This window comes from Lagenorhynchus albirostris, chromosome 1 (genome assembly GCF_949774975.1).
Source record: "Lagenorhynchus albirostris chromosome 1, mLagAlb1.1, whole genome shotgun sequence".
NCBI lineage: Eukaryota > Metazoa > Chordata > Mammalia > Artiodactyla > Delphinidae > Lagenorhynchus > Lagenorhynchus albirostris.
This window is the reverse complement of record NC_083095.1, coordinates 41,683,501-41,709,380: the sequence shown is the minus strand read 5'-3', so window position 1 is coordinate 41,709,380 and position 25,880 is coordinate 41,683,501. Positions and strand designations below refer to the sequence as shown.

At 40.4% G+C, this 25,880-nt stretch overlaps 1 protein-coding gene across 1 annotated transcript in view; it reads right to left on the bottom strand.

Moving 5' to 3' along the window:
- Nucleotides 1–13,688, bottom strand: part of CCDC175 (coiled-coil domain containing 175) — a 76,107-nt gene extending 62,419 nt beyond the window's left edge. The window contains exons 1-5 of the mRNA XM_060141931.1: nt 13,529–13,688; nt 11,713–11,798; nt 9,553–9,664; nt 5,788–5,923; nt 2,919–3,147 (exon numbers count right to left, since the gene is read on the bottom strand). Of these exons, the coding sequence (XP_059997914.1) occupies nt 2,919–3,147; nt 5,788–5,923; nt 9,553–9,664; nt 11,713–11,798; nt 13,529–13,688 (723 nt within the window). The remainder of the gene's footprint in view (nt 1–2,918; nt 3,148–5,787; nt 5,924–9,552; nt 9,665–11,712; nt 11,799–13,528) is intronic.
- Nucleotides 13,689–25,880: the final 12,192 nt, after the last annotated feature.

The following is a 25,880-nucleotide window of genomic DNA, read 5'->3' as shown; positions in this document are numbered from 1 at the left end:
ACTAGGGCTGAACTGTCTATACTTAAGAAAAATAATCCATGGTTTTAGTGTAAAACTGTTTCTGAAGCCAGGGGCACTTTAAAGGATAGAGACTCTCAGACCTGACTGGAACTTATGAATAGTCTTATCATGAAACCAATCATCCCAAGAACCAAATTGAGACGAAGGGAGAGGGCAGGGCAAAACCATTAAAAGAATGAGGAAGGGGACAAAGCTGTTGGAGAAAAACAGGATACTCTAAAAACTGGTTAGGGGCTTCCCCTGCCAACGCAGGGGACACCGGTTCGAGCCCTGGTCCGGGAAGATCCCACATGCCGCGGAGCAACTAAATCCGTGCACCAGAACTACTGAGCCCACATGCCACAACTACTGAAACCCGAGCGCTTAGAGCCCGTGCTCCACAACAAGAGAAACCACGGCAATGAGAAGCACACACGCTGCAATGAAGAGTAGCCCCTGCTCACCACAACTAGAGAAAGCCCCGAGCGTAGCAACGAAGACCCAGTGCAGCCAAAAAAAAAAAAAAAAAAAAAACTTGTTAGAATCAATAGGCCCAGGATGGTGGAAGACTTCCAGTAGACCTTAAGCCTCATTATACACTCATTGTAATACATTAGCATATGCTAAATGAGATACCCACAGGCACCGTGACAGTTCCCAGGCTGACCATAAAAGGCCAGAAAGAGGGAAGTGGCCCAATTCCTGGAAATCCTCACCCCCTTCCCCAAAATATTGCAATAGAATATTCCTCCCACGTGTGATCGTATAAAATTACTCAGCCCATAAAAACTAACCACCCGCACACCCTGAGGCCACTCTCGCTTTCTGAGACAGGTCGCATTCTGCCTAAGGAATGTGTATCTCGCTAAATAAACGTGCTTTCCCTTTACTTTGTCTCACTCTTGAATTCTTTTCTTTGCGAAGCCAAGCACCCTCACTTGGCAGTCTGTCCCAGGGGCCTGCACTTCCCAGGGAGTGATATTTCTCTCTCTTGCATCAAAATGTTGATCACTGCCAGATTGTATTCTACTAAATTTTACTTAAGACTCAAGAAGTGCAATTTAATAAATGTTCTTTTCTTTCTTTCTTTATACATATATATATATCTTTATGCATATTTAATATGGCAGGGTTGCAAGCCCAGGTCCAATTTCCTGCATTATAGTTATGCCAGTTCCCATGATGCAGAGGGCAGCACCAGGAGCTCAACAGCAATTTCCATCCTGGGCTAGGCCCTCACTGCATGGAGGAAAAGAAGGCTGCTGCTAGGAACACCTAGCACGGAGATAGCCCTGCTTCCCCTGGGGCAACCGGAAGCAGAACAAAGAGGAATCAATCAGAAGCCATTCTGAGGGTGAATTATTTAGAATTCAGGATGCAGTAGCTATCTCCACTGACCCTCACAAAATTGCTGGTCTCAAAATACCCTTCTCTGTTGGGGCTGTGGACAAAAAAATGTGGCCTGCCATTTCAGTAAACAACGAATGTTACTCACCATCAAGCCATCAGCCACTGCGCAGCCTCAGCCTGATGGTGTGCCCTGAGGGGCTTCAGGATGGAGAAAAACAGGATACTGACCCTAGGTAGTTAAGATGGTATCAAAGGAATGATTTCAATGAGCCCAGACTCTTGCATCTTCCCATACAGAGAAAAGCACTAAAATCATTACCTTGAGATGCCTGTCTTTTTGTGATTAGCAATAATCTTTTGATGTTGGACTATCTGTTTTTTCCCCCCGGCAAAAACTTCTACATATCCTGGCTCCTCCATTACCTCTTTGGAACAATTCCTCAGAACTATCTGAGAGGCTGCCTTCCCAGGCTACAGTCCTCAGTAAGGTCCTAAAATACAACATAATTCACAACTTCTAGGTTGCACTTTTTTTTTTTTTCAGTCGACAGGGCCCTTGGCTCTGCCTAGACCCTCTGCAGGCCTCTCCTCTTGGATTCATTCAGTAAGAGGCACAAGTTCTGAAACCAAGCAGTACACTCTGGGGCTCCCGGGCACAAAAGTCTTTCCCTGTCCCCTGTTTCTTGTTTGTAGGAAATACACTTTAGTCAGCCTCCATGACCTTCCCTGAGTTCCAAAGAGCAGGTTTAAACAGTTGCTAATCAGGGAAGGGAGGGGATCCAGAGACAAGGGAGGAGCAGTGAGGAAACAATAGTGTAGCCTAGGGGCAGGGTCCTGGTTCCTCCTCAAGGGACACACATAACATATCTCTGAGCTCTTCTACAGCATTAAAACCCACACCAAACGGAAGATGCTAACTACCTGTCGAAGCGCTCTTCATTCCAGAGAGAAGGTCACAGTTCGATAACCTTGAGAACCGCAGAAGCCATCACCAGACCACCAGACTCCAGATGATCTCTGGGTTGAAGGGATGCAGGCCCCACACGCGCCCTGATCCTTATCAGCAACCCTTCCCCTCACAACCAACCCACCCACCCACCCAGGCTGGGGACACACAGTTTTGAGAGCATTAACCCGCTGTGGCCCCCCTTTCTCGGCAAAGCAATAAAGCTATTCTTTTCTACTTCACCCAAAACTCTGAGACTCAATGTGGTGACGGTGCACAGAGTTCGGATTTTGGCATCAGTTCCGGCAGAGCTGAACTGGCTCATCCTGTCTGCAGAGACAACCAAGTGACACAGAAGCAAATTCCTAGTACCTACAGTGCTGCATATAAGCAAGGGGCCACCCCAGTGTTACCACTCCTGTCATTCATATTCTTTCCCATGAACTCAGATGCCGCTACACAATCAAACATCTTCCCCACGGGCTCCAGTGTCCTTGAGCCTCTGCTCTATTCCTGCAGAAGATACCACGGGAATGCTTGCTAGCTTCAAGGACAAATAAGTTATTTCTCATTTCCTGCCCTCAATTCTGTATTTTTTTAAAAAATAAATCATGCCACTTACCTCTTGACTCAATTTTTGTTTTTTTCCCAAATATTCTGCTTTTTCTCTTTCCATTTGCTCCTCTACTTCTTGAATATATCGTTTTTGCAATTCTAGTTCTTTCTTCTCTGAGTTAACTTTGGTATAAATCTCATTGATGTAAACAGTGATAGTGGCTTTTTCTTTCATCGCATGGTTGAGTGACAGGACAAAATTTTCATAACGCCTCGCTAGTTCCTCTTGCTGTTCACTAGGAGAAAAAGAATCGTTCTTGGCATGAAAAGGATGGCTTTCCAGGAAGAAATTTAAAGTCGGCTTGATGAGATGAACCACCATAAAGAGGGAAATTTAACGAATACTTATTTTAGAGTTGAATTTGTGATTGTCTAAAGTTGGTTGCGATGAAGGACAGAAGGAAACACAAGTGTCAACCTTGTAACTCTTTATCACTGCAAAAGTGTCTTGTGGTCCTGCCTCACCCCACCCATTCTCACACACCAGGTAGTAACTATGGGATATTTTAGTTGAAAACATACAATGATTCAAAACCAGTTTTGAACAGGTGAATGGAATCTGGCCGGACAACTGGTTTGATACGTAGCATTGCCATAGCTACCTTATCATCCTGAGATATGCAGTTTAAGCCAAGGAAAGCTAAACATCCCACCACTCTTCTAGCCACCTTCTGATGCCATTGCCCTGCAGAGAAGGCCCAGGAGAAGAAAGCTAACCCTCCTCTGATGGAAAGGAGTTGGCGAGGAGGGATCTGAGTCTGTCTTCACTGCTCAGAGGGTGTTTGAAATCTAATTTGAACCCACTTATCTTCTCATAGCTGTAGCCAAATCTGAGTTCAAGAGGAGACATTAACCTCACATATCCATTGCTGGCCACACCCACCTTAAGACTGTGAGAAACATCTACCCCAGGGCTAACAATAAAAGATTTGGAGGAAGGACAATTGGTGACATTTCTCTATTTTCCTTTTTTCAAAGCTCCTGCAATGTAATGACTTTTTTCTTTTTCTAATCTCCAAGGCTAAACACAGTTCAGGCGGACTGTGTGAAAGGCTCAGGAAAGTGGAAACAGGTTGTTGGTAAGTTTATTTTCCAGAAGTCAACTCTACCACAGAAAGGCAATTAAGAGAAGCTCAGGCTACATGGGGCCAGATAATGGGTGCCTTGTAGGTTTAGTAGAGGAAGGCTTCTAAGAATGAAGCAAACTAAGGATTGAGTGGCCTTAATGAAGCAAAGCAAAACAAAACAAGTCAAATCAATACACCTGACTAGGTGTATTGTGCTGGGTTGGGAAAGCTCTCAGAAACGGAATGTAGGACCCAAGGAAATCCCCATCCCCAGTTTCTAAGGACTGTGTCCAGTTTTTGAAGAGTGTCCAGGAGAGGATCACTTGTCAGAGAGTGTGGGCACCTTGATATACATCTTTCTTTGAAAAATGGATGCAATAAGTGATTGTAGCTTGATGATACTAGCTCATCAGGCAACCCACATTATGTTCATTTGTAATTTGACTTTCCATAAAGATTTCTCTAGAGCAGTGATTCTCAAAGTGTGGTCAGGACCAGCAGCAACAGCAGCATCTAGGAACTTGTTAGAAATTCAAATTCTTACCCCCATTCCCCAGACCTACTAAATCAGAAATCTGGGGTGGAGGTCCCAGTAATTTAACAAGAGTTCCAGGTGATTCTGATGTACACTCAAGTTTAAGAATCACTGGTCTACAGGGGTGTGATGGTGCTGGTCAGTTGATATGAGTATTCCAGCCTGGATGTTATCTTCCTTGTTATTAGTTTAGAAATTGATAGTCTAGTTGTGATCGTGGCTAGCATGCACCATGCACAAATCTGCACGTGAATCCCTAAGAGGAGTTAGAGTACGCAGTCTTTCTCAAACTTACGTGGTCATGAACTTTCTTTTTCATGGAGCATCTCCCAGAATAGGTGTTCTGAGGACCTACTTTGGGAACCTGTCCCTGGGCCTTGAGGTCCCCACCTAACTCCTGATGCTTTGATACCTTGTACACCAAGCAACCTTCTGATTCTTTTAGCTTCCCAAGAAGATTTTTTCACTATGATGAGGGCTCTTTGAGTATTTCTTACTCCAACAAACTGAAAGTCTGACATTTATACATTACTTTTGAGAATTTACTTGTAGTGCTGAGTTATTCTTCAGGGTTTTATTGTTTTTTTTCTTTCAGAGTATCTCTTCTTCCGTGGGCTAAGACAAGATTTGTAATCTCCATTTTATAGATGGAGAAAAGCACTTCTTCCACAGAGGGGGAAGTGCTAACAACACAGCTGAGGAATAAAGAAAAGAAACTAACAGGTGTCAGCTCTCATTTAATTGAAGATAAAATCTAGGGCCAATCCCATTTTCAACCCTCCAGTAGATTATAACTGAATGTCTTTAAGGAACTAAGCTAGCTACAATATATCAGGTTTGATATTATATTTGCAACACAATACCCAGAAAAATTTCTTGCTTTGGTGGTTGAGGTTTGTAAACTTAATTTTACTAAAAATGAAATGAAAACCACTGTGTGTTTCTACCTTTGGAGGTGGGGTGCGAGGCACTGTGTGATTGACACAGAGTAGTTGCTGCTGGGAAGCTGAGCTCCCTCTTAAATTTTACAGGTCTCCTGGCTGTGGTGGTAGAAGAGTTTCTGCTCTCTTCCCAGCTCTCTGCAGCCACCGCACACCCCTCATCAGCCCAGTCATCTTCTATAAGTGATCTCCACCTCTTAACTTGCCCTGCACCAGTTCGGACCAGAAGACAATCCCTTAGGAAAGATTTCCCACTTTAGCCCCAGCCCCTGACTCCCTCAAATACTAAAAAAAAAAAAAAAACCCAACAAAAAAACCCCTGAAAAAACCTACCCCAGAGCTTTATTAATTTTTTTCAGATCAAGTATTTTCTTCTTCAGAAACTCTATTTCATCATTTATCTTCGTAATTTTCATGTGTAATTGATTTATCTCAACAAGATTTAATCTTCGGGCATCCCTGACACATTCTTAAAAGTAAGTGGAAGAAATGTTATTCAGTTACTTGAGAAACTGCACAATTGTAGATACTGACTTTTCAAATAATAAACAAATTATGTCTTTCTTTGAAATATTCTTCTAATTATGTTCCTGGATCAGACACCTCTTAATCATCCCTTTGGACCCTCTCAATCTTACCTGTCAATTATTTCCCTTATTTCAGCTGCTGCTATGGTCGGTGACCAGCTTTCTATGAGCTCTGCACAATTTCAGGCGGTACAGTCTGATAGCACCTGATTCCTGCCTGTCCTATCCACTTCTTACCTGTCTAGGACGTCCTTGTCACCTCTACCATGGGACTTCTTTAGACACTCACACCCCCCATGCATGTGTAACTGAAAGTTTGGGAGGTGTGGCAAGCATTGGACCAGTCGCAGACAGGAGTCACTGCTTAGGTGTTCCTGAGAAGAGGTAACACTGTGTCTTGAGGGTGTATTCTCATACTCAACTACCTGCCGTCAGCGGCAGTCAACATCATACTGCACGCCATATTAGCTCTCCATTCTCCCTGCTTTGGTTCCTTATCCCACCCTCCTCCTCTTTGGATTGTATGTCCTAATAAAATAATAGTGCAAAAGCCATTGCTTCTGGCTGTGCTTTCAAGGGAACCCAGTGTGTTAAAGAACTAATTACTCATTAATAAATAACAAATCAGTGTAATCACATAAGACTTCAAAGGATTACCTCAGCGCTTGATAGATATATGGTTAAAATGCATGAATTTTTGAACACTGCTGTTTAGAAATGGATACTGGGCCATCCATTTCTATGCAACGAATTCCCTAGAAACTGGCTGGTAGCTCCCCTGAGAGAGTTGGATCCTTTTTTTGGAGGCTACAGTTAAATTGCTCATTGCAGCAGGGCTTTTCAAACTTTATGTCATGAATATGCATGTGTATCACCTGGGGATACTGTTGAAATACAGATTTTGATGTAGCAGGTCAGAGGTGGACCTAGAGATTCTGCATTTTGTAACAAGCTCCCAGGTGATGCTGATGCTACTGACCCAAGGACCATACTTCAAGCTGAGAAGCTTTAAAACACAAGGTCAATTAAATTTACTTGGCTAAGTATTCAGTGTGTATCAAGGAGCTTACAAGCTAGCATGGTATTTCTTTTTCCTTCTAAAATATTTTTCCTGCTTATAAAAGTAACCCAATCTGGACAGTAAAAAAAAAAAAAAAAAAGGCAACCAAAGAAAATAAAACGAAAACATTCTTAATTCTGCCTTGAGCACAGATTAAGTCTTATTGTTTATCTGCATGTAGGAGTTTGTTGTATTTTCCCTGCCAAACTAGACTAACACTGTGCAAATTCTTTTATAACTAACTATGTCACTCAGGGTCTAATCGGGAGATAGAAATCTTATATTGAATAGGGAAATTTTAATATAAAGAATTATTAACTGTAGCAGAGAAGTAGAGTAATGAGGGAACGAATACTAAGAAAGTAAAGAGAACTCTGAAGACTTTAGGAATACTAGGTACAAGGAGCAGCCCTACAGGGGCTGTAGGAAGCAGCACCTCCAGACCTGAGATCTAGACCTCATTGAAGAGGTCTGTGGCTCATTGGATGGCAAAGAAGTTCGTGAAATGTTCCGCTGGCAGAACTTACTAGAAATATGGCTTCTGGGGGCACTGGGGGGACTGGTCCACAGGGAATTGCTGTACTTCAGAACTCACTGCAAAACCACCTAAACGGTGCCAGGGTACCTGCCTCACAGGGAGCAATCTACCATGAAGCCACTCAGGGGATACTGGAGGGAGCTTCTGGGCACCAAGGGCTGTTGCACGCCACTGGCAGAAGCCATCTGCACTGCAAGAGTCGGCCAAGCTGAGCACACTAGAACAGGAAGACAACCCCTTTTTCCTCCAGTAACCCTTCAGTGCTCTGTACTGACAAAGCTTAACATTGCGCCAGCTGGCAAAAGGGGAAATTTACAGCGCCCCAGCTCCCTTATGACAGAGCAGACAATGAACGTAGACTTGGGGCTGCAAGGGAACATCTACTTTAAAAATCTTTTTTTTTTTTTTTTTTAAATTTAGACAACTGTTTTAGGTTGGGCTCCCTGGAAAACAAATCTTAAAATTTGTGTGTAAAGCTCTGAGGAACATCTCCTCTGAGGACATAAGGGTTGGGCAAGGGTGGAGCGTTTAAATGATGATGAGCTGGAGCTGTGATGACACTTCAGAGTTATTCCACATGGAACGAGGGAGGCAGACCCTTGTACTCTCTTGGTGACCAATCACTGAATGTGAGCAGCAGTTGGGGAGGGAGTCTAACTTGAAGTGAAGCTTTTCTCTTTTGTCTAGGGCAATTCCTGTAGAGGAACTGAGCTGTGAGCCTCAGCCAACACTCCTGGCAGCTGGAAAAATAAAGTTGGAGCCTGACCTTACACCAAATACAAAATTTAACTCAAAATGGATCAAAGACCTAAATGTCAGAGCTAAAACTATAAAACTCTTAGAAGAAAACATACGGGAAACCTTCATAATGTTGGATTTAGCCATAATTTCTTGGATATGACACAAAAAGCACAGACAACAAATGAAAATATAGATAAACTGGACTATGTCAAAATTAAAAACTTCTGTGCAACAAAAGTCATTATTAACAAGAGTGATAAGGTAACCCATGGAATGGGAAAAAATACTTGCAAATCATATATCTGATAAGGGGTTAACATCCAGAATATATAAAGAATTCCCACAATGAAACAAACAACCTGATTAAAAGATGGGCAAATGGTCTGAACAGACATTCATCCAAAGAAGATATACCAATGGCCAATAAGCACATGAAAAACGCTCAACATCACTAATTATTAGGGAAGTGCAAACCACAATGAGATACCAATTCTTATCCATTAGGATGGCTGTTATTTAAAACAAAACAAAAACAGAAAATATCAAGTGCTGGCAAGAATGTAGAGAAATTGGAATGCTTGTGCATTGTGCAAGGGACGGTAAAATGGTGAAGCCACTGTGGAAAACAGTATGGGAGCTTCTCAAAAAATTAAACATAAAATTACTATATTACCATACAATCCAGCAATTCTCTTCTGCATTTATACCCAAAAGAATTGGAAGCAGAGCCTTGAATAGATATTTCCACACCCATGTTTGTAATAGCATTATTATTTACTATTTCATTGTTACTATTATTATTTTGTAACAGCATTATTTACAACAGCCAAAAGGTGGAAACAATGCAAGGGTCCATTGATGGATGAATGGATAAACAAAACATGGTATATACATACAATGGAATATTGTTCAGCCTTAAAAGGAAAGGAAATTCTGGCACATGCTACAACATGGATTAACCCCAAAGACATGCCAGGTGAAATAAGCCAGTCACAAAAGGACCAATATTGTCTTTAGTCTATTTACAATAATTATATAAATTCAAGTCATATATATTATTTCCACTTAAAAAGTAAGGGAAACTTATTATGGATCTCACTATATTTGTGTTGTATACTCTTTCTGGCTATTTTTTGATATGAAATAACTATTAAACTCATCTTGTTACAAGTACTAGGCTCTATTTTCTTATAAGATAAACTAAATTTCTATAGTTGATAACCTCACAGTACCTTCGAATTCTCTGCTAACACTAGCGGGAAGAGTTTCCAGTAGAAAATATAGTCTGCTGAGTTCCATGCTTTCAATTTCCAGAAGATCAATTGTGGATTTTCTCATTTCTTCCTGAAAATGTAAATTACATAGTTAAAAAGTTAAGACATTAAAATAATAAGATTGATTTCCTAAACAAGGCCCTGTAAATGTTTTCAGAGATCAAAATTTACTTTTCAGTAAGTACCTTTTGCCATTATTTTTATTTGGAATAGTAAGTGGGAAAAATAACTGTTCTTCAATGAGTTTTTAATGTGTCATTGTTAATTTATCTTTTAATTTCTGCTGATTTTCTTCTACTCAGAAATTATCTTTCGCTATATGTGTGTCCCTTGTATGCAGTTTCAATAAATTTAAAAGGAAAGACTCCAACAAAAGGGTGACATTGAGAAAGGAAGCTTCTTGGGACTTCCCTGGTGATCCAGTGGTTAAGATACTGTGCTTCCACTGCAGGGGTGCGGGTTTGATCCCCGGTCAGGGAACTAAAATCCCACATGCCAAGAGGCAAAAAAAAAAAAAAAAAAAAAAAAAAAAAGAGAAGGAAAGGAAGCTACTTAATTTAAAAATGGAAAATGCCTATAAAACTATGTTTAGGTATAAAAAGAACAGTGGTTTTCTTATACCTACCTAAAAATATCTCCCTGCCTATTTGTTTGGAGATATATATATATATATATATATATATATATATATATATATATATATATATATATATATATATGGGGCTAGTTTCAAAAAGGGAAAAACATTCAAAAATCTGCTAGTGGAAAGAACAGATAAATCACCTCTTAAATAAACGGTCATAATGGCTATAGTTACTTTATGACCTGAGAAACTGCCATTGTATTTTATGAATAATAAAAAAGCAGGTTGCATAATTGTATATTTAGTAAGACCACTTTTCTGTAAAAAATAAAATTCAATACAGGAATCATCTATATCCTGAAAGTAGTCAGGACATTCAACAAAGAGTCAATCGTGATTGTTTTAGGGTGGGATCACGTTGGTTTTTACATTCTTCCTTTTGCTTGTCTATTTTTTTCTAAATTTTCCAGAATAAACACGCAATGCTTCTATAATAGTGAAAATGTGTTACTTTAAAAAATGGGAGGATTTATCTCTATTTAAGAGATTTCACAGCTCAGATATTAAATGGAGACATACTAGATACTTTAATAAGCCACAATAATTATTTTGAACACTTCAAATCCTGGAGAAAGACATAACTAAAAGAACGAAATAGAGGAAAGGGTTTCCACAGGGCCACAGTGCAGTACAACACACACAAACTCTCAGTGTTTACATATATGTACTTAACTGGGATTATAAACTATAATTCTGTAGTATACCTACAGAAATATATATAATTACATAAAAATATAATTATAAAGTAATAAGATTAACTTTTCTCAGCAGTCTGTAGACTCAAGCTCATTAACTTTATAGCCATATTTCTACATTTTTAGATATTTGATAGGTAGTAGATTCTTATTCAATATTTTTAAATCAAATGAGGAGACATTGCCATTCTGAAACATCACTCAGGACCAGGGCCAAACAGAGACACTTGTGACACTTCAAGAGGCAATTCTTTAAATATTTCTTTGATGGGGCCAAGTTAGTATAACTGAAAGAGAACCTATTTATTTTCACTGAAAATCACTGTGTGTCAGTGGAGTAGGTGCCAAATAATCTTTCACCAGTTTTGTGAGGAATTGCTTATAGAGACCTGAGAAAATTGGCACTATGCATGCAGTCTATCCCAGAGGTTGTTTGCTGGTTTTAAGCAATGCTCACATATTGATGTCACAAGCATTTGCCCATGTGGTCCACCCCTTAACTGAGCTCTGTTATCAGCAGGGTCTCTTCTTTTGAGCTGTCTTGCCCTCATCCATAGCACTGGTCCTTAATTCAGTGCTCTGCATGGGAAATCGGGCACCAATCCACTACTGATCCATACTGGTGCAAATGCTTAGGAAACTGAGAGAAATTTTCATTCAGGGCAAATATTTTCCCTATTCATCTATTGAAGTATGTTGAACAGAGCTGGTGCTAAATTAAAGTTTGATGAAGAAATAAGTGAAAGATTGAAAAAGTAGCTCTTATAGATAATACAATACCAATTTCTTAACAGCAATAGCAACGTCCTTAAGAAAGGTCTTAGCTTCTTCATTGCATTTAAAGTAGTCACTCTGCAGTGATTGTTCTAAAAAAAAAGTAGAAAATTAAGATCTCTTATTTATCTATCCAAATCCTGTTTAACCTTTAAGATCCAACTCAAATGCTTACTCAGCTGAAAATTACATCTTCTATCTTTGAGTTTCTATAGTACATCATATGAATCTCTTTTGTACTTGTTATTTCTTATTTTACAGTGTACTAATTTAGGTATATACTTTATGTTTCTTGAGGACAAACTCCTCTTAAGATTCTATTTTTGTATCACTCATGGTAGAAAGAAGGAATCTGTATAGGACAAGACCAAAAAATTCCATATATATTTATAGAAGGGATAAATATAACACGCCCATAGTGTAGGTTTAAGAATGTCTTCATATAAATTTGTATACGTATATCCTAAACGTAATATTTTACAAAACAACACTTACTTAATTCTTTAAAAATTCATTATGTCATTTTCACTTCCATGCCAATATTTTAATCATGGGATGAGAGTATTTGTAAAACTGGTAGGTGTGAGGTAGATAGAGTTTCTAACCCTTTTCATTCATTGACATATGAAAGTGCCTTTTCTCTCACACACTGTAAGTTGAAATCACATGGGAAGAGAGGCTTGGAAAATGTTGGCAGGCAAAGGAAGACAAGATACATGCAGAATGGGAAGAAGGAAGGAAAAATAAAATATAAAAGGAAGAGGAGAGAGAACAGAGGAAGCTCTACTCACCTTGGCTCTGTCACCATTCCATTATACAGAGTCTGTCTAGGCCCGTATCCACATGTGTGGGATGAGTTTGATGTGTTTAATGTTTCACATGTATGTATAATCTAAGTTGATTCTTATAACTTCACGATGATTCCCATCTCAGAGGTGAGAAATCTAAGACTTTTGAGGTCATGTCATGTGCGCAAGGTCACAGAGCCCATCACTTATAAGAGGTCTGGATTCAGACACAAATGGTGTGACCCCAGAGTCCATGCCCTGAGTGGCCATCCTCGACGCTCAGAAGAGTAAATAGCAATTTCTGCCCTCAGTTCCTGAAAACTTGGATTCTCTTAATGAACTAAGCTCTCAAACCAAGTGAAAAAGCAGTTACTGAGTTTCCAAGCAAGTGTGTGTTAGGGAGGGACAGGTATTGCCTGCTGTCTCTTTTCCTTTTTTCTATGGAATGAATAAGCACACGTGTACTCCCACTTGCAAATGGGCTGGAGAGCTACACACTTTATAACTCACGCTCAGGGCAAGAAAGCATAATGAATTTTTTTCCTATGACAAACCTTCTGAGCGTCAAGAAATTATTAGCAGAAAAGGTATTTGTGCCTAATGCACAATTCCTTGCCGAATGCAACAGGTGTTTCTTCCTTTCTTATTTACCTGTTAAATCCTCCAGTTTGCCATGCCAAAGTGTTGGAGGAAATTAACTTGCAAAGAAAAGGCAAGAAGGGACAAGATGAAATTAAATACATAATCTAAATGCAGGTGGGCACTCCAATCACAGGCAAATAGCAGTGGCCTGGGAGTCCAGGGATTTGTCCGCAATTTGTCACCAGCTACTAGTGTGAGTTGGGCCAAGCCACAGAGCTGAGCCCTGGGTCCCACTCTTTCGCCCCCCTCTCCCCCAAGGAGCTGAAGAAGGTTCTGCCCTACCAGGGATGCCCTGAGTTTTGGGAGGAGCGTCCCCACGAAGGTTCCCGCTTAATGCCGCCTAGGCGCCACCTCCGAGATGACGTCCCTCCGGGAGCCCACGGGCCTCTCACCGACAACAAAGAGCTGCTCCAGGGCGGCAGCCGCGACCGAGGAGCCCAGGGTGGAGGGGAAGGTGCATAATTCCAGAGAGGGGCCAGTGGAGACAGCGGCGGCCTGCAGCACCTTCTCGCAGCCGAACCCCAGCTTTGAGGACCAGGAGCTCACAGCCATCTTGCTGCCCCTGCGCAGCGCCTACTGGGCCAGAGGTATGGACTGCCGGTTGCCACGGGCAACGAGGACGCCGAGGCAGAGCGCCAGCGCACCACCTGGGGTGGGTGCCTCGCCAGTTTCTCTAACTTTATACACAATAATCAAGCGATCCTATAAGGATGAGTCCCTCTTTAGCCGCCCTTTCCTCCTTCCATTTCCATTTCTTTAGTTCAGGACTTGTGCCTGAACCCTTGTACACTTCTCGTGGACCGTGGGAATCATAATAATGATCACTTTTGAACGCATTTCTGTGCTAGGTACTACAGCTGTATGTACAGCTCCCTTAATGTTCACAATGGCTTAGTGAGGGAAGTTCTTTCATTATCTCCACTTTTACAGACAAGGAAACTGAGGCAGGGATGACTAACTGAATTGCCCAGCGTCACAAGAGAATAATTTTGGGTTTAAAGTGGAGTCTGTATAAATCTTTCCATTATGCTACAATACCCATCTCTGTACGCTTCTAGACCTTTCCCTGTATACATTCTACCACTGTGCACATTTTAACTTGAATCAGTGATTTTCTTCTGCCTTCTCATCAAACAGTGAGCTCTTTGAAGGCAGAGATATTATTTTTCTCTGCGTCTCCAAACTCCAGCCCTGCATCAGGATCAGATTGAGTGTAACTATTAGTTCCCCTTTCCTCTGGTTGGTTAGAGAGCAGCGAAGATGATTTAACCCCCTCCTTCTTAAGTTTTCTTTACAGATGGCAAAATTGAAATCAGAGTGAAAGTAACATGACAACAGCTATCCTTTACGGAATGGAACTATACTCCAGGCACTGTCCTAAATACTTTACCTACAGTAACCTATTTAACCCTCATAGCAATCCTTTGAGGTAGGTGTTATTTCCCACTTTGCATATGAGGACACGAAGTTTATGCCCTGAATCACTATGCTATACTGCCTTGGAGAGGACACAGTACAACAACAGCCTCCTTCCTCCAGGGAGAACCATATCCTGGCTTTTAACACTCTCCTGGGTCCCCTCTTTTGCAAGATTTGGCATTCAGATCCATCCGTGTCCTTCCGTGCTTTTCTCTGTGAGGCAGGGGGAGGATGCCTAGAAACCACATTCCTCAAACACACTCGTCAGCTGGTTGGAGACACTGGTGGGAGATTAGCTGGCAAAGAGGCCACTCTGTTCGTCTCCTGGAACGGCAGTTTCAGGCCACCACAGTTGCCCGCATCCCAGCAGTTTGGGTGGCTCCAGAGGTGGCAGGGGTGGGAACTGGTGTCTCCAGCTGTCTCCAGCTGCTCATCAGTGAGTGCAGGCATGTGGGAACTGTACAGGTTTGTGGCAGCTTCCTGGCGTCTGGGATCTTCTTTACGTTACTTCCCTTTGGTTTCTATAGCCCTTGCAGCATACTTCCTCTGATAAATCCCTCTCTTCTTGAACTACCTGGACTGGACTGCCCTAAGCCAACCTTTATGCTGCCACCAGAATATTATTCCTACTCATCACCTCATCTGGATCACGTTGCTCTCCACTGTCTATGAGTGAGGCCCATCCCTGAGGGGACATTGCATGTATAACTTTGTAATTAGAAAAGAAAGTGAAGCTTTTTTTTTTTAATTTTAAAAAAGATACAGAAGATAAACAAAATAGTTGAGAGTGTAAAAAAAGCTTTCTGATCCTTCAGTACCATAGATGGTGTTCAGTGAGCCAAAAGTCATGTCCTACTTCTCTCATGTTTCCTTTTTACTCTGGTAACATAACAGATACTTTCTCTTCCAGTCAATATTTTTCAGGCAGACTTTTGCTCAGCAGCAGAACAGCATATTAGAATACGCCAGTCCCACGCTGACACTGATTTTTAAGTTATGGTAAGCAAGTTTGCTTCCGTTTCCCCTGCTGCTGACAGGGCCAGGAGAACCCAACTGCTGCATGAGTTTGACCCCCTACTTGCAAAGGAACGTATACAACATTGTATTCAGGCGTATTTGCAGTTTCTACAGTATTCGAGGTGTATATGGTATTTGACGATGACATTGCTCTTGTTCCTGCCTCTGCATAAATCTAGTACCTCTAGAGAAAGCATCAACTTCTTGGTTGTGTTTCTAGACCCTGGGTTAGACCAAGCCAAGGTCCCAGTCTCTGTGATGTGTTAAACATCTCACATATAGGAAGTAGTTGCACGCTTCAGTGCTTTGTGCTCAGCATTTCAGCATCTCTGACGGTTCAGTATTGGACCATGCTCAAATCCTCCTGAGAAGTAAGAATTCAAGAAAATAGAGTCTCTGTCTTCCTCACTCTGATCCTACCAGTACCAAGCATAGGGCCTAATATGGGCACATGGCCCTGCCTCCCCATCATGGTTGTCAGTAGGATTTTCTTATCTTAATGCCTTGCCATCTTTTGCATGTTGTGTTTCATCTTCAGGCTTGTTGCTTCATGGTCACAAATGGCTACTGTAGCCCCAGACCTCATGCCCTTGTACAAAGTGGAAAGAAGTAGAAAGGGTCCACCTGTGGAAGCCCTTCTTCCCTTTCATCAGGGAAGGAAATCTGTCTACTTCCTTTTATGTCTCAATGGCTAGTACTAGATCACAAGGTCACCCATGAAAGGGAGGTTAGGCCAAGGGGTATCCGCATTTCCAGCTTCTGTGGAGGTTGCAGGAGAGAAGAGGCTTCAGAACAGTTGGACAGTTACCCATGGAATGTCAGACACACATTCATTCTCTGAACTAATATTTGTCAGCCCCAACATTAGGTCTAAACCAGCTGGCTGGGTGGGCCTTTCCTAGGTAAAGGAATCAGTGACGCTTTTAGCATTGAATAGAAAGGCATTCTTGATCCTTGCCCATTGGGTACCTTTTAAGCCTTCATATTGGCTTTATGCCTATGTCTGCAAGATGGTTATACATTAGACAAAGATTCCATACCCCTTGGGCTTCTCACAGCTTCTAAAGTACCTGTCCTGTGATCAGTCTGCGATTCTTAGTTCCTGCGACTCCATCACACAGTCATTTGTGGTAAAATGGCAGGAAAAGCATGTCCCCTAGGTAATGCCAGATGGTTAGAGAAGCAAACAGATGGATTAGTGTCCTTGATGGAGTTATGCCAAACAAGGATAGGGCGGTGTCTCCAAGAAAGGGCAGGCCATATCCTTGTTTGTAACAACACCTGATAAGGAGCCTCCTTTTCAACTTTGTCTCTTGACTAGTTTTTATCTGTAATCAGCAATTGCTTGGGGCTAAACAGATTTGAGTCAAATGCCCATTGCATCATTTGCTGGTGGTTTTTGATTGGCTCAGGTAGTTAACCTCAATCTCCATTCTTCATCTGTAAAATTGGATTTTACATCCTGGGATTATGAAGCTTATGTAGAATAATGACGTACTTACCACAGAGTACATGCTATTTCCCATCTTTTATTTCTACTAAATGGAAAACAAGAAACATTTCTTCGGAAATACAGATGTTAATGTCCTTTCTGCATCCCTTGCCTTCCTTAAACCTCTTGGTCATTCAACCCTTAGTGACAATTACTGCAATTAAATCAACAGTTGCTGTCCCAGAGATGGGAAATTGGTTTTATTTCCATGTTATTTCTGCTGGATAGCAGTGACTGCCTGGAGTGCTCAGTTAGGGAGGTTCTGAGGGCCGAGTCTCTGCAGAGAAAGATGCCTGCCAGGTTACCAGAGAAAGGCACGGCCTCACGTGTGTTGGCACTGGACTCATTGGTTTACGTGTTTGGGTTGTGTCTTCTGCGTGCTGGGCATTGTGCTGGGCACTGAGCTTATAAAAATGAGACCCATAGGTGGCACCAGTAAAGGCTTCTCTGAGGAAGGGGGACAGAGTGGTGAGGAGTCAGCCTTCTTTTATTATTCTCTTAGTGGAGGAGAGAAAGAGGTCAGAGAGACAAGGCAAAAAGAGGAAAGAGAAATAAGAGGAGGAAGGGGAGACAGAAGGGGTAAGAATCTGGAGAAGTCAGCTGTCTACTCTCATGAGAGCCTCCTTTCCTCTTGTTTCCCCTAAAAGTTCACTTTCTCTGATGAATCCACTCAGCATGTATTGAGCTTTATTACATACCAGACACTCTTATCAGTGCTTTGACTAAACACATGGACAAGATTTGGCCCCGTTTTCAAGAAAATGGCCTTGAAGGTGAAAAAGAAGGGTCGGTTTTGAAGCACACCTGCAAAGCAGTTTGTGGTTTTAGAAAATGTACATTTTGTAACTGTTTCCATGCCTTACTTAATCTTTATCATAACTCTCTGGGGTGAATTATGATGATTACCCTATTTTTCAGAAAATCACCCCAAGATGAGAGCTTCAATGACCTTGGGGATAACCTCGGGTCAGGCCCTTAAAGTTGGACAATGGCAGAGCAGTCCTTCTGACTCCAGGACTGGGGCACTGTCTGCTATGCTAGAGCTGCATTGTGGCTTTGTGACCAGGGCAGGGGATTGGGGCTCAGGTAAGGAGTGCTCTGGACTACACAGGACGTCAGCAGAGGCATGGAGGTGTGCCAATGGGCATGGGGTGAATGGAGAGGAAAAGCAGGAGCCCAATCAGAAATTTAGGTTGTGATTTCACTACAAAGATCCTTGAATTCCAAGCTCAGGAGTTTGGGTTTTATGCTGCGGGCAATGCTGCTGAGAGCAGAGATTAAGCTGTCCCTGCTGGCAGCTGCATGGTAATTCAGTTTATTTTTGCCTAAGGTAACATTTTATCACAGGACAGAATATCATTAACGGCATTCTGATTTTTTCAAGTGAGAATCTGCAGAGTAATCAGAAATTAAATTGGGCCTGAAACAACCCATGCCATATTTAGCAAGAATGTCTTTTACTATTATTAACTTAAGTCACTGAAGTTTCAAAGGGTATCCTCTTTTAGAAAGGTAGCTGGGGATAATTGTTAAGGCTGACTTAGCATTTTTAGACTTTTCTAACATTCACGATCTTTCAGGAGCAGTATTCTTATTTTCCTTATTTTTTCTCATTTTAGTTAACTCTTATTTTTGAAGAATAGATAAGGTAATTCATATGAAGACGATTTGGTAAAGATAATTGGAGTAAGTACTCTCCATTTGATTTAAAAATCTTTCTCTTTTTTTCTTCCTTTAACAAATTTAGAAAATGTCAGATTAATGCTGGCTGACCATTCCCTGCATATATGATTGCAGTTGAGAATTTCCAGAGCTTATTTGGGAAAGTAAAAATACAAGCCATGGCAATTCTGAATCCCATTCCTTCCCACCTCCTCAAGGACCTTCCTCAATTAGCTCCTCCCTCACCTGTGTCTTCCTCTGACCTCATGCCCAGTCATCACTTCCTAAATTCATGCCTTTCCTCAACCCTTCGCCACCCTACCTCTCAATTACCAAACTTCTTGAAAGTGTGGTCTACATCTTGGCTATAATGCATCCCTTCACCCTGAATTCTGAATTACCTCTTCCTCATCTTCTAATGGCCTTTTCTCAAGCCCCGATCCCACACATCCCTTTCCTGCAGTATTTGACACAACTACCCAGCTCTCACCAACCCTTCTTTAGAAACTCACCTCCTAATTGGTTCTTGCTTTTCCTTCTTCACTTCTTTCACTGCCTTCCTTGGGCATGCTGCCTGGGCTCCGTCCTTGGTCTTCTCTTCAGGCTCTCTCAACCTTTCCCTTGAATAGAGTTGAATCTACACAAATAACTCTCAGGTTGTACCTCCTGCCCGACCTCTCCTCTAAGAATTAATCTTGTAGACGAGACTAAACATTCTCATCAGCCTATGCTGCCAGCATGTCAAATTCAACCAGTTCAGAATCAAAATCTGCATTGCAGGTGGTTTTTCTGCCTATTGAAAACATACTTGTATTGTCAGCCCATCTAAAAAGCTGTATCATCCACAAGTTTTTTTCTGGATCCCAATAATCTCAGTGCTTCCAGAGCACTTTATTCAAATTTTTTTATGGTTAGTCATTGTAGGCTGAGTGGTCTAATAGTTTTCTGTGTGATAGTCTTATTACTAAATAGCTGTGTAGCATTTACACCTCAGTTTTCTCATCTGTAAATGAAGCCTTAATTTAGGGTAGTCTTGAGAATTAAATAAATTAATAGACACTTTAAAGTGTTTAAAACAATGCCTGGAACAAAACAAACAACTCCATATATTTATTGTTTTCATCGCTATACTATGAACTTCTTAAAAGTGGGAACTGTGTTTTACTCATTTTTTAATCTCCTGTAGCACTTAGCATAGCAATTTTCACATAATAGATGCTTAAGATATTGTTGAAATGGATAACAGGAGAGATTCATGTGCTCAGAAGTTTTTTAAAATATAGAGCTCAAAATCTCCTGCAGTTTAGGTTTTAGTAGAAAAAAGAATAATACTGAAGAAAAAGGCAACTTCCTCAGGGTCTAACACCCCTTTTACATGTAGGCTGGTACAGCAAGAACTGACATTCATAAAAGTCTTACTGATCATTACCATTACAAGACCCTGAAGAACATTGTGAACCACCAGATTAAGCTGCACTTAACGTTTGCTTCTAAGTGAATTTTATTACATCAGAATTATTCCTTAATAATTAGTTTTAAATAACTCTTATTTAACCATGATTTCAGTTAATGAGAACTTTGGATTCCCAGCTCTGCAAGATCAATGAGCTTCTGGAGTTGAAAAATGAATTGTCACCGTGGCTCCAACATAACAGTTTTTTTTTCTTGTTCCACTGTGAATTCATTCTGGTTCAGGATGAATCTGTATATAAAATTAAGCCATGATATCTTGAAGATTTGTGCACTCTTCTTTACTGCCTCTATTCACGGCAGGGTTGTTAGGTAATACCTGGATTTAAGCACTTTTGTCTTTAACTACAAAGGTCAAAGCAGCAAAATTGTATGTTTGGAAAACTACTCAACCTCCTGTAGTTAAGTCCTTGGACTCCCTTGTGTTATGCCTGTTTATAATTACTATACTTTAGTTGAGTTTTTATTACTAGCAATCAAATAGTCTTGCTGGGGCAGCATTGCTCCTGAGTTAGAGATTGTAGGGAGGGGGCAGAGAAACACAGGAAAGGCGATGTTCTCAGTGGAAACAGCCCAGGCCTCAAAATCAGACAAACAGTGATCCAAGTCCTTGTTTCATCACTTACTAGTTATGTAAACTTGTGCCAGTTATTTAAATATCTTGACATTCAGTTTCCTCATTTGGACAATAAAAATAAAAATATTAATCATGCAGGATTTTGAAATTCTGAGGATTAGAAGTAATGTTTGTAAAAAGCCCACCAGGCACAGTGTCTGGTTCAACGGTGCTATATTATTGTTAACAAGTTTCATTTTAATAGCTTCAAAGTAACCTTATTGACTAATAAATCATGCAGCTAAGTTATACAATAGTTAATTAGCTAAATACATTTAATATAATAATCAATTTAGGAATTAAGGAATAAAATTTTAAATAGGATAAATTTTTATAAAAAAGAAAATAAATAAATGCACTTTACTTGTTAAGAAGAAACTCTATAAAGGCCAGGAAAAAATTGCTCTTGGTTTAGCACTGTTCTTCCCAATGGAGACTAAAAATTCTACCATGAACTAGGCACCCAAATGAGTTAATGTGGATAACCTAAAATATAATAGAGTGAAGAAAGTTCCACTTATTCTGTTGGAAATACATTTTTTGGTAGCAAACATCTGGCTTTTCTCTCCCACTTAGAGGAAGCAAAGACATGAGCTAGATTCTACTGTTGAAAATTGGTTGACCAAATATGCATGGATTTACTTCTGGGCTCTCTATCTATTCTGTTCCGTTGGTCTATATGTCTGTTTTTATGCCAGTATCATACTGTTTTAATTACCATAGCTTTCTAGTATAGTTTGAAATCAGGGAGCATGATACCTCCAACTCTGTTCTTCTTTCTCAAGATTGCTTAAGCTATTCAGGGTTTGTGATTCCATTGCATTTTCTATTTCTGTGAAAAATGCCACTGGAATTTTGATAGGGATTGCACTAAATCTGTATATCACTTTGGGTATTATGTACATTTTAACAATATCAATTCTTCTAATCCATGAACACGAGTATCCATTTATTTGGGTCTTCATCAATTTCTTTCATCAATCTCTTATAGTATTCTGTGCACAGACCTTTCACCTCCTTAGTTAAATTTATTCCTAGGTATTTTATTCTTTTTGATGCTATTGTAAATGGGATTGTTTTCTTGACTTCCTTTCTGGATAGATCAATGTTGATGTAAAGAAATGCAACTAATTTTTGGATGTTGACTTTGTATCCTGCAACTTTACTGTATTTGTTTTTTAGTTCTAACAATGTGTGTGTGTGTGTGTGTGTGTGTGTGTGTGTGTGTGTGTGTGTAATCTTTAGGGTTTTCTACATACAGGATCATGTTATCTGCAATTAGAGATAATTTTACTTCTTCTATTTTGCTTTGGATGCCTTTTATTTCTTTTCCTTGTGTGATTGCTCTTGCTAGTACTTCCAGTACTATGTTAAATAGAAGTGGTGAGAGTGGGCATCAGATCTTAGAGGAAGAGGTTTCAGTTTTTGTCATTGATTATGATGTTAGCAGTGGACTTTTCATAAACGGCCTTTATTATGTTGAAGAAATTTCCTTTTATACCTATTTTGTTGAGAATTTTTATCATGAATGGATGTTGATCTTTGTCAAATGCTTTCTCTGCATCTGAGAAGCTCATGTGATTTTCATCTTTTATTCTGTTAATGTGGGGTATCACATTGATTGATTTGAGTATGTTAAACTAAACTCGTATCCCAGGGATAAATCCTACTTGGTCATGGTGTATAATCTTTTTGATGATGCTGTTGAATTCAGTTTGCTAGTATTTTATAGAGGATTTCTACATCTATGTTAATCAAAGATATTAGCTGTAGTTTTCCTTTTGTGTCTTTGGCTTTTGTATCAGGGCAATGCTGGCCTCATGAGTCTGAAACTATTCTCTCTACCTCTATTTTTGGGAAGAGTTTAACAAGGATTGGTATTCATTCTTTGGATGTTTAGTAGAATTCAGCTATGAAGCCATCTGGTCCTGTGCTTTTTTTATTAGGGGGTTTTTGATTACTACGTCAATCTCCTTATTTGTTATTGGTCTGTTTAGGCATTCTATTTCTTCTTGATAAAGTCTTGGTAGGTTGTGTGTTTCTAGAAATTTATCCATTTCTCCTTTGTTATCCAATTGGTGTGCATATAATTGTTCATAATAGTCTCTTATGATCCTTTTTATTTCTGAAGCTTCTATTGTAATGTCTCTTTCATTTCTGATTTCATGTCTTTTTTCTTTTTTATCTAGCTAAGTATTTGTCAGTTTTATATTTTGAAAAACGAACTCTTAGTTTTGTTGATTTTTTTTAAATAACTTTATTCAGTTGCTTATGTGATGCCCTTTATTTTGTTCCCTTACTGATAATGATTTTTTTTTTTTTTTTTTTTTGCGATACATGGGCCTCTCACTGTTGTCGTCTCTCCCGTTGCAGAGCACAGGCTCCGGACGCGCAGGCCCAGCGGCCATGGCTCATGGGCCTAGCCGCTCCGCGGCATGTGGGATCCTCCCGGACTGGGGCACAAACCCGTGTCCCCTGCATCGGCAGGCGGACTCTCAACCACTGTGCCACCAGGGAAGCCCAGTTTTGTTGATTTTTAAAAATTGTTTTTCTATTCTCTATTTGACTTATTTCTGCTCCAATCTTTATTATTTCCTTCCTTCTTCTAACTTTAGATTTAGTTTGTTCTTTTTTAGTTCCTTGGGGTGTAAAGTTACATTGTTTATTTGACATCGTCTTTTTTAATGTAGGTGTTTATCACCATAAACTTTCCTTAGTACTGCCTTTGCTGCATCCCATAAGTTTTGGTAATTTGTGTTTTTGTTTTCATATTTCATGAGAAATTTTTAAAATTCCCTTTTGATCCAGTGGTTGTTCAAGACTGTATTATTTAATTTCCATCTGTTTATGAATTTTCCACATTTTCTTTGTTACTGATTTCTAGCTTCATTCCATTGTGGTCCAAAAGGTACATGATATAATTTCTATTTCATTAAATTTTTTAAGAGTTGTTTTGTGACCTAACATGTGATCTATCATGGAGAACATTCTATGTGCACTTGAGAAGAATGTGTATTCCTCTGCTGTTGGGTAAAAGTTGCATATGTCTGTTAGGTCCAGTTGATCTCTAGTGTTGTTCAAGTCCACTGTTTCTTTATCAATCTTTCTGTCTGGATGTCTACCCATTATTGAATGTGAGGTGTTGAAGTCTCCTCCTATTATTGTATTGCTGTAAATTCCTTCATTCAGATTTGTCAATATTTGTTTTATATACTTAGGTGTTCTAAAGTTGGATGCGTATATATTTACAATCATTATATCTTCCTGTTGAATTGACCCTTTTATCATTATGTAATACCTTCTTTGTCTCCAAACACAGTTTTTTTTTTAAATCAATTTATTTATTTATTTCATTTTTATTTTTGGCTGTGTTGGGTCTTTGTTGCTGCACATGGGCTTTCTCTACTTGTGGCAAGCGGGGGCTACTCTTCATTGTGTTGCGCAGGCTTCTCATTGCAGAGGCTTCTCGTGTTGTGGAGTGCAGGCTCTAGGCATGCGGGCTTCAGTAGTTGTGGCACGCAGGCTCAGCAGTTGTAGCTCATGGGCTCTAGAGTGCAGGCTCAGTAGTTGTGGCACACGGGCTTAGTTGCTCTGTGGCATGTGGGATCTTCCTGGACCAGGGATCAAACCTGTATCCCCTGCATTGGCAGGCGGATTCTTAACCACTGCACCACCAGGGAAGTCCCCCAAACACAGTTTTGACTTAAAGTCTACTTTACCAACAAACTTCATACTTTATATTCTCATGTTGCCATTTAGTGTCCTTTCATTTCTACTTGCAAAACTCCCTTTAGCATATTGGGGAGCAACCAGAGAGAACTAATTCCAGCAGGATTCTTTTAAAAGGCAACTGGGACACAGGATACAAAATAATTCATTTCAATTTACTCATCAAAGAAAATGTGGCCAGCTAAGTTAATTCTGTAATATTGAATGTATTGAACTAAAGAAAAAATTTAAAGAAAAAAATCATAGTGTGGAGCTTGAGATTGGTGCCAATATAAAGCACTAGAGAAGAAAGTTGGAGTGTGAAGAGAAAATGACCCTTTGCCTAGATCTACAGAGTTTGTTTATTGCTCCTTAGCCACAACCACACTGGCTGATGCCAAACTGCAGTGGGGTCTCCTGTATGCCCAACCCACTCCCTACACTCAGAAGAGAGTGCTAAAGTTTGGACGCCTGAAGCTGCCCTATACAATGACAAAGTGGCAGTTGCTGGAACCCCATAATAGTGAAGCAAGGCCCAACACTCGGCTACACTCAAGTACACTTTGGTAAAGGAGGAGCTGTCCCACTACTTCTCAGCAGTAATTCCTTACAGTGAGAAACAACTGGGGAAACAGAGCTGGGCTCTGCACAGAAGGAAAAATCTTCACAGTGGTGTAAGGGCCAGCATGAGGCTCAGGGGGTTCTATGAGTTGAACTGTGTCCCCAATAAAAGATATGTTTAAGTCCCAAACCCCAGAATGTGAGCTTATTTGGAAATAGGATCTTTACAGACCAATCAAGTTAAAATGAGGTCATTGGGGGCCCTAATCCATATGACTGGTGTCCTTACGAAAAGGGAAAATTTGTACACAGAGGGAAGATGATGTGAAGACACACAGTGAGAAGATGGCTTTGTGCCTGGAGTGATGCACCTACAAGCCAAGGAATGCCATGGACTGCTGGCAACCACCAGAAGCTAGAAGAGGCAAGGAAGGATCCTCCCCTAGAACTATCAGAGAGAGCACGGCCCTGCCAACACTTTGGTTTTGGACTTTTAACCACCAGAACTGTGCCAGAATAAATTTCTGTCATTTTTTTAAAACTTTTTTTTAATATATATTTTTCAACATCTTTATTGGAGTATAATTGCTTTACAATATTGTTGTTAGTTTCTGCTGTTTAACAAAGTGAATCAGCTATACGTATACATATATCCCCATATCCCCTCCCTCTTGCGTCTCTCTCCCACCCTCACTATCTGTCATTTTAAGTCATCCAGTTTTTAGTACTTTGTTAGGGCAATACAAGGAAACTGATATAGGTGGGGAAAGAGCAGAGAATATACAACTATCCTACTCCC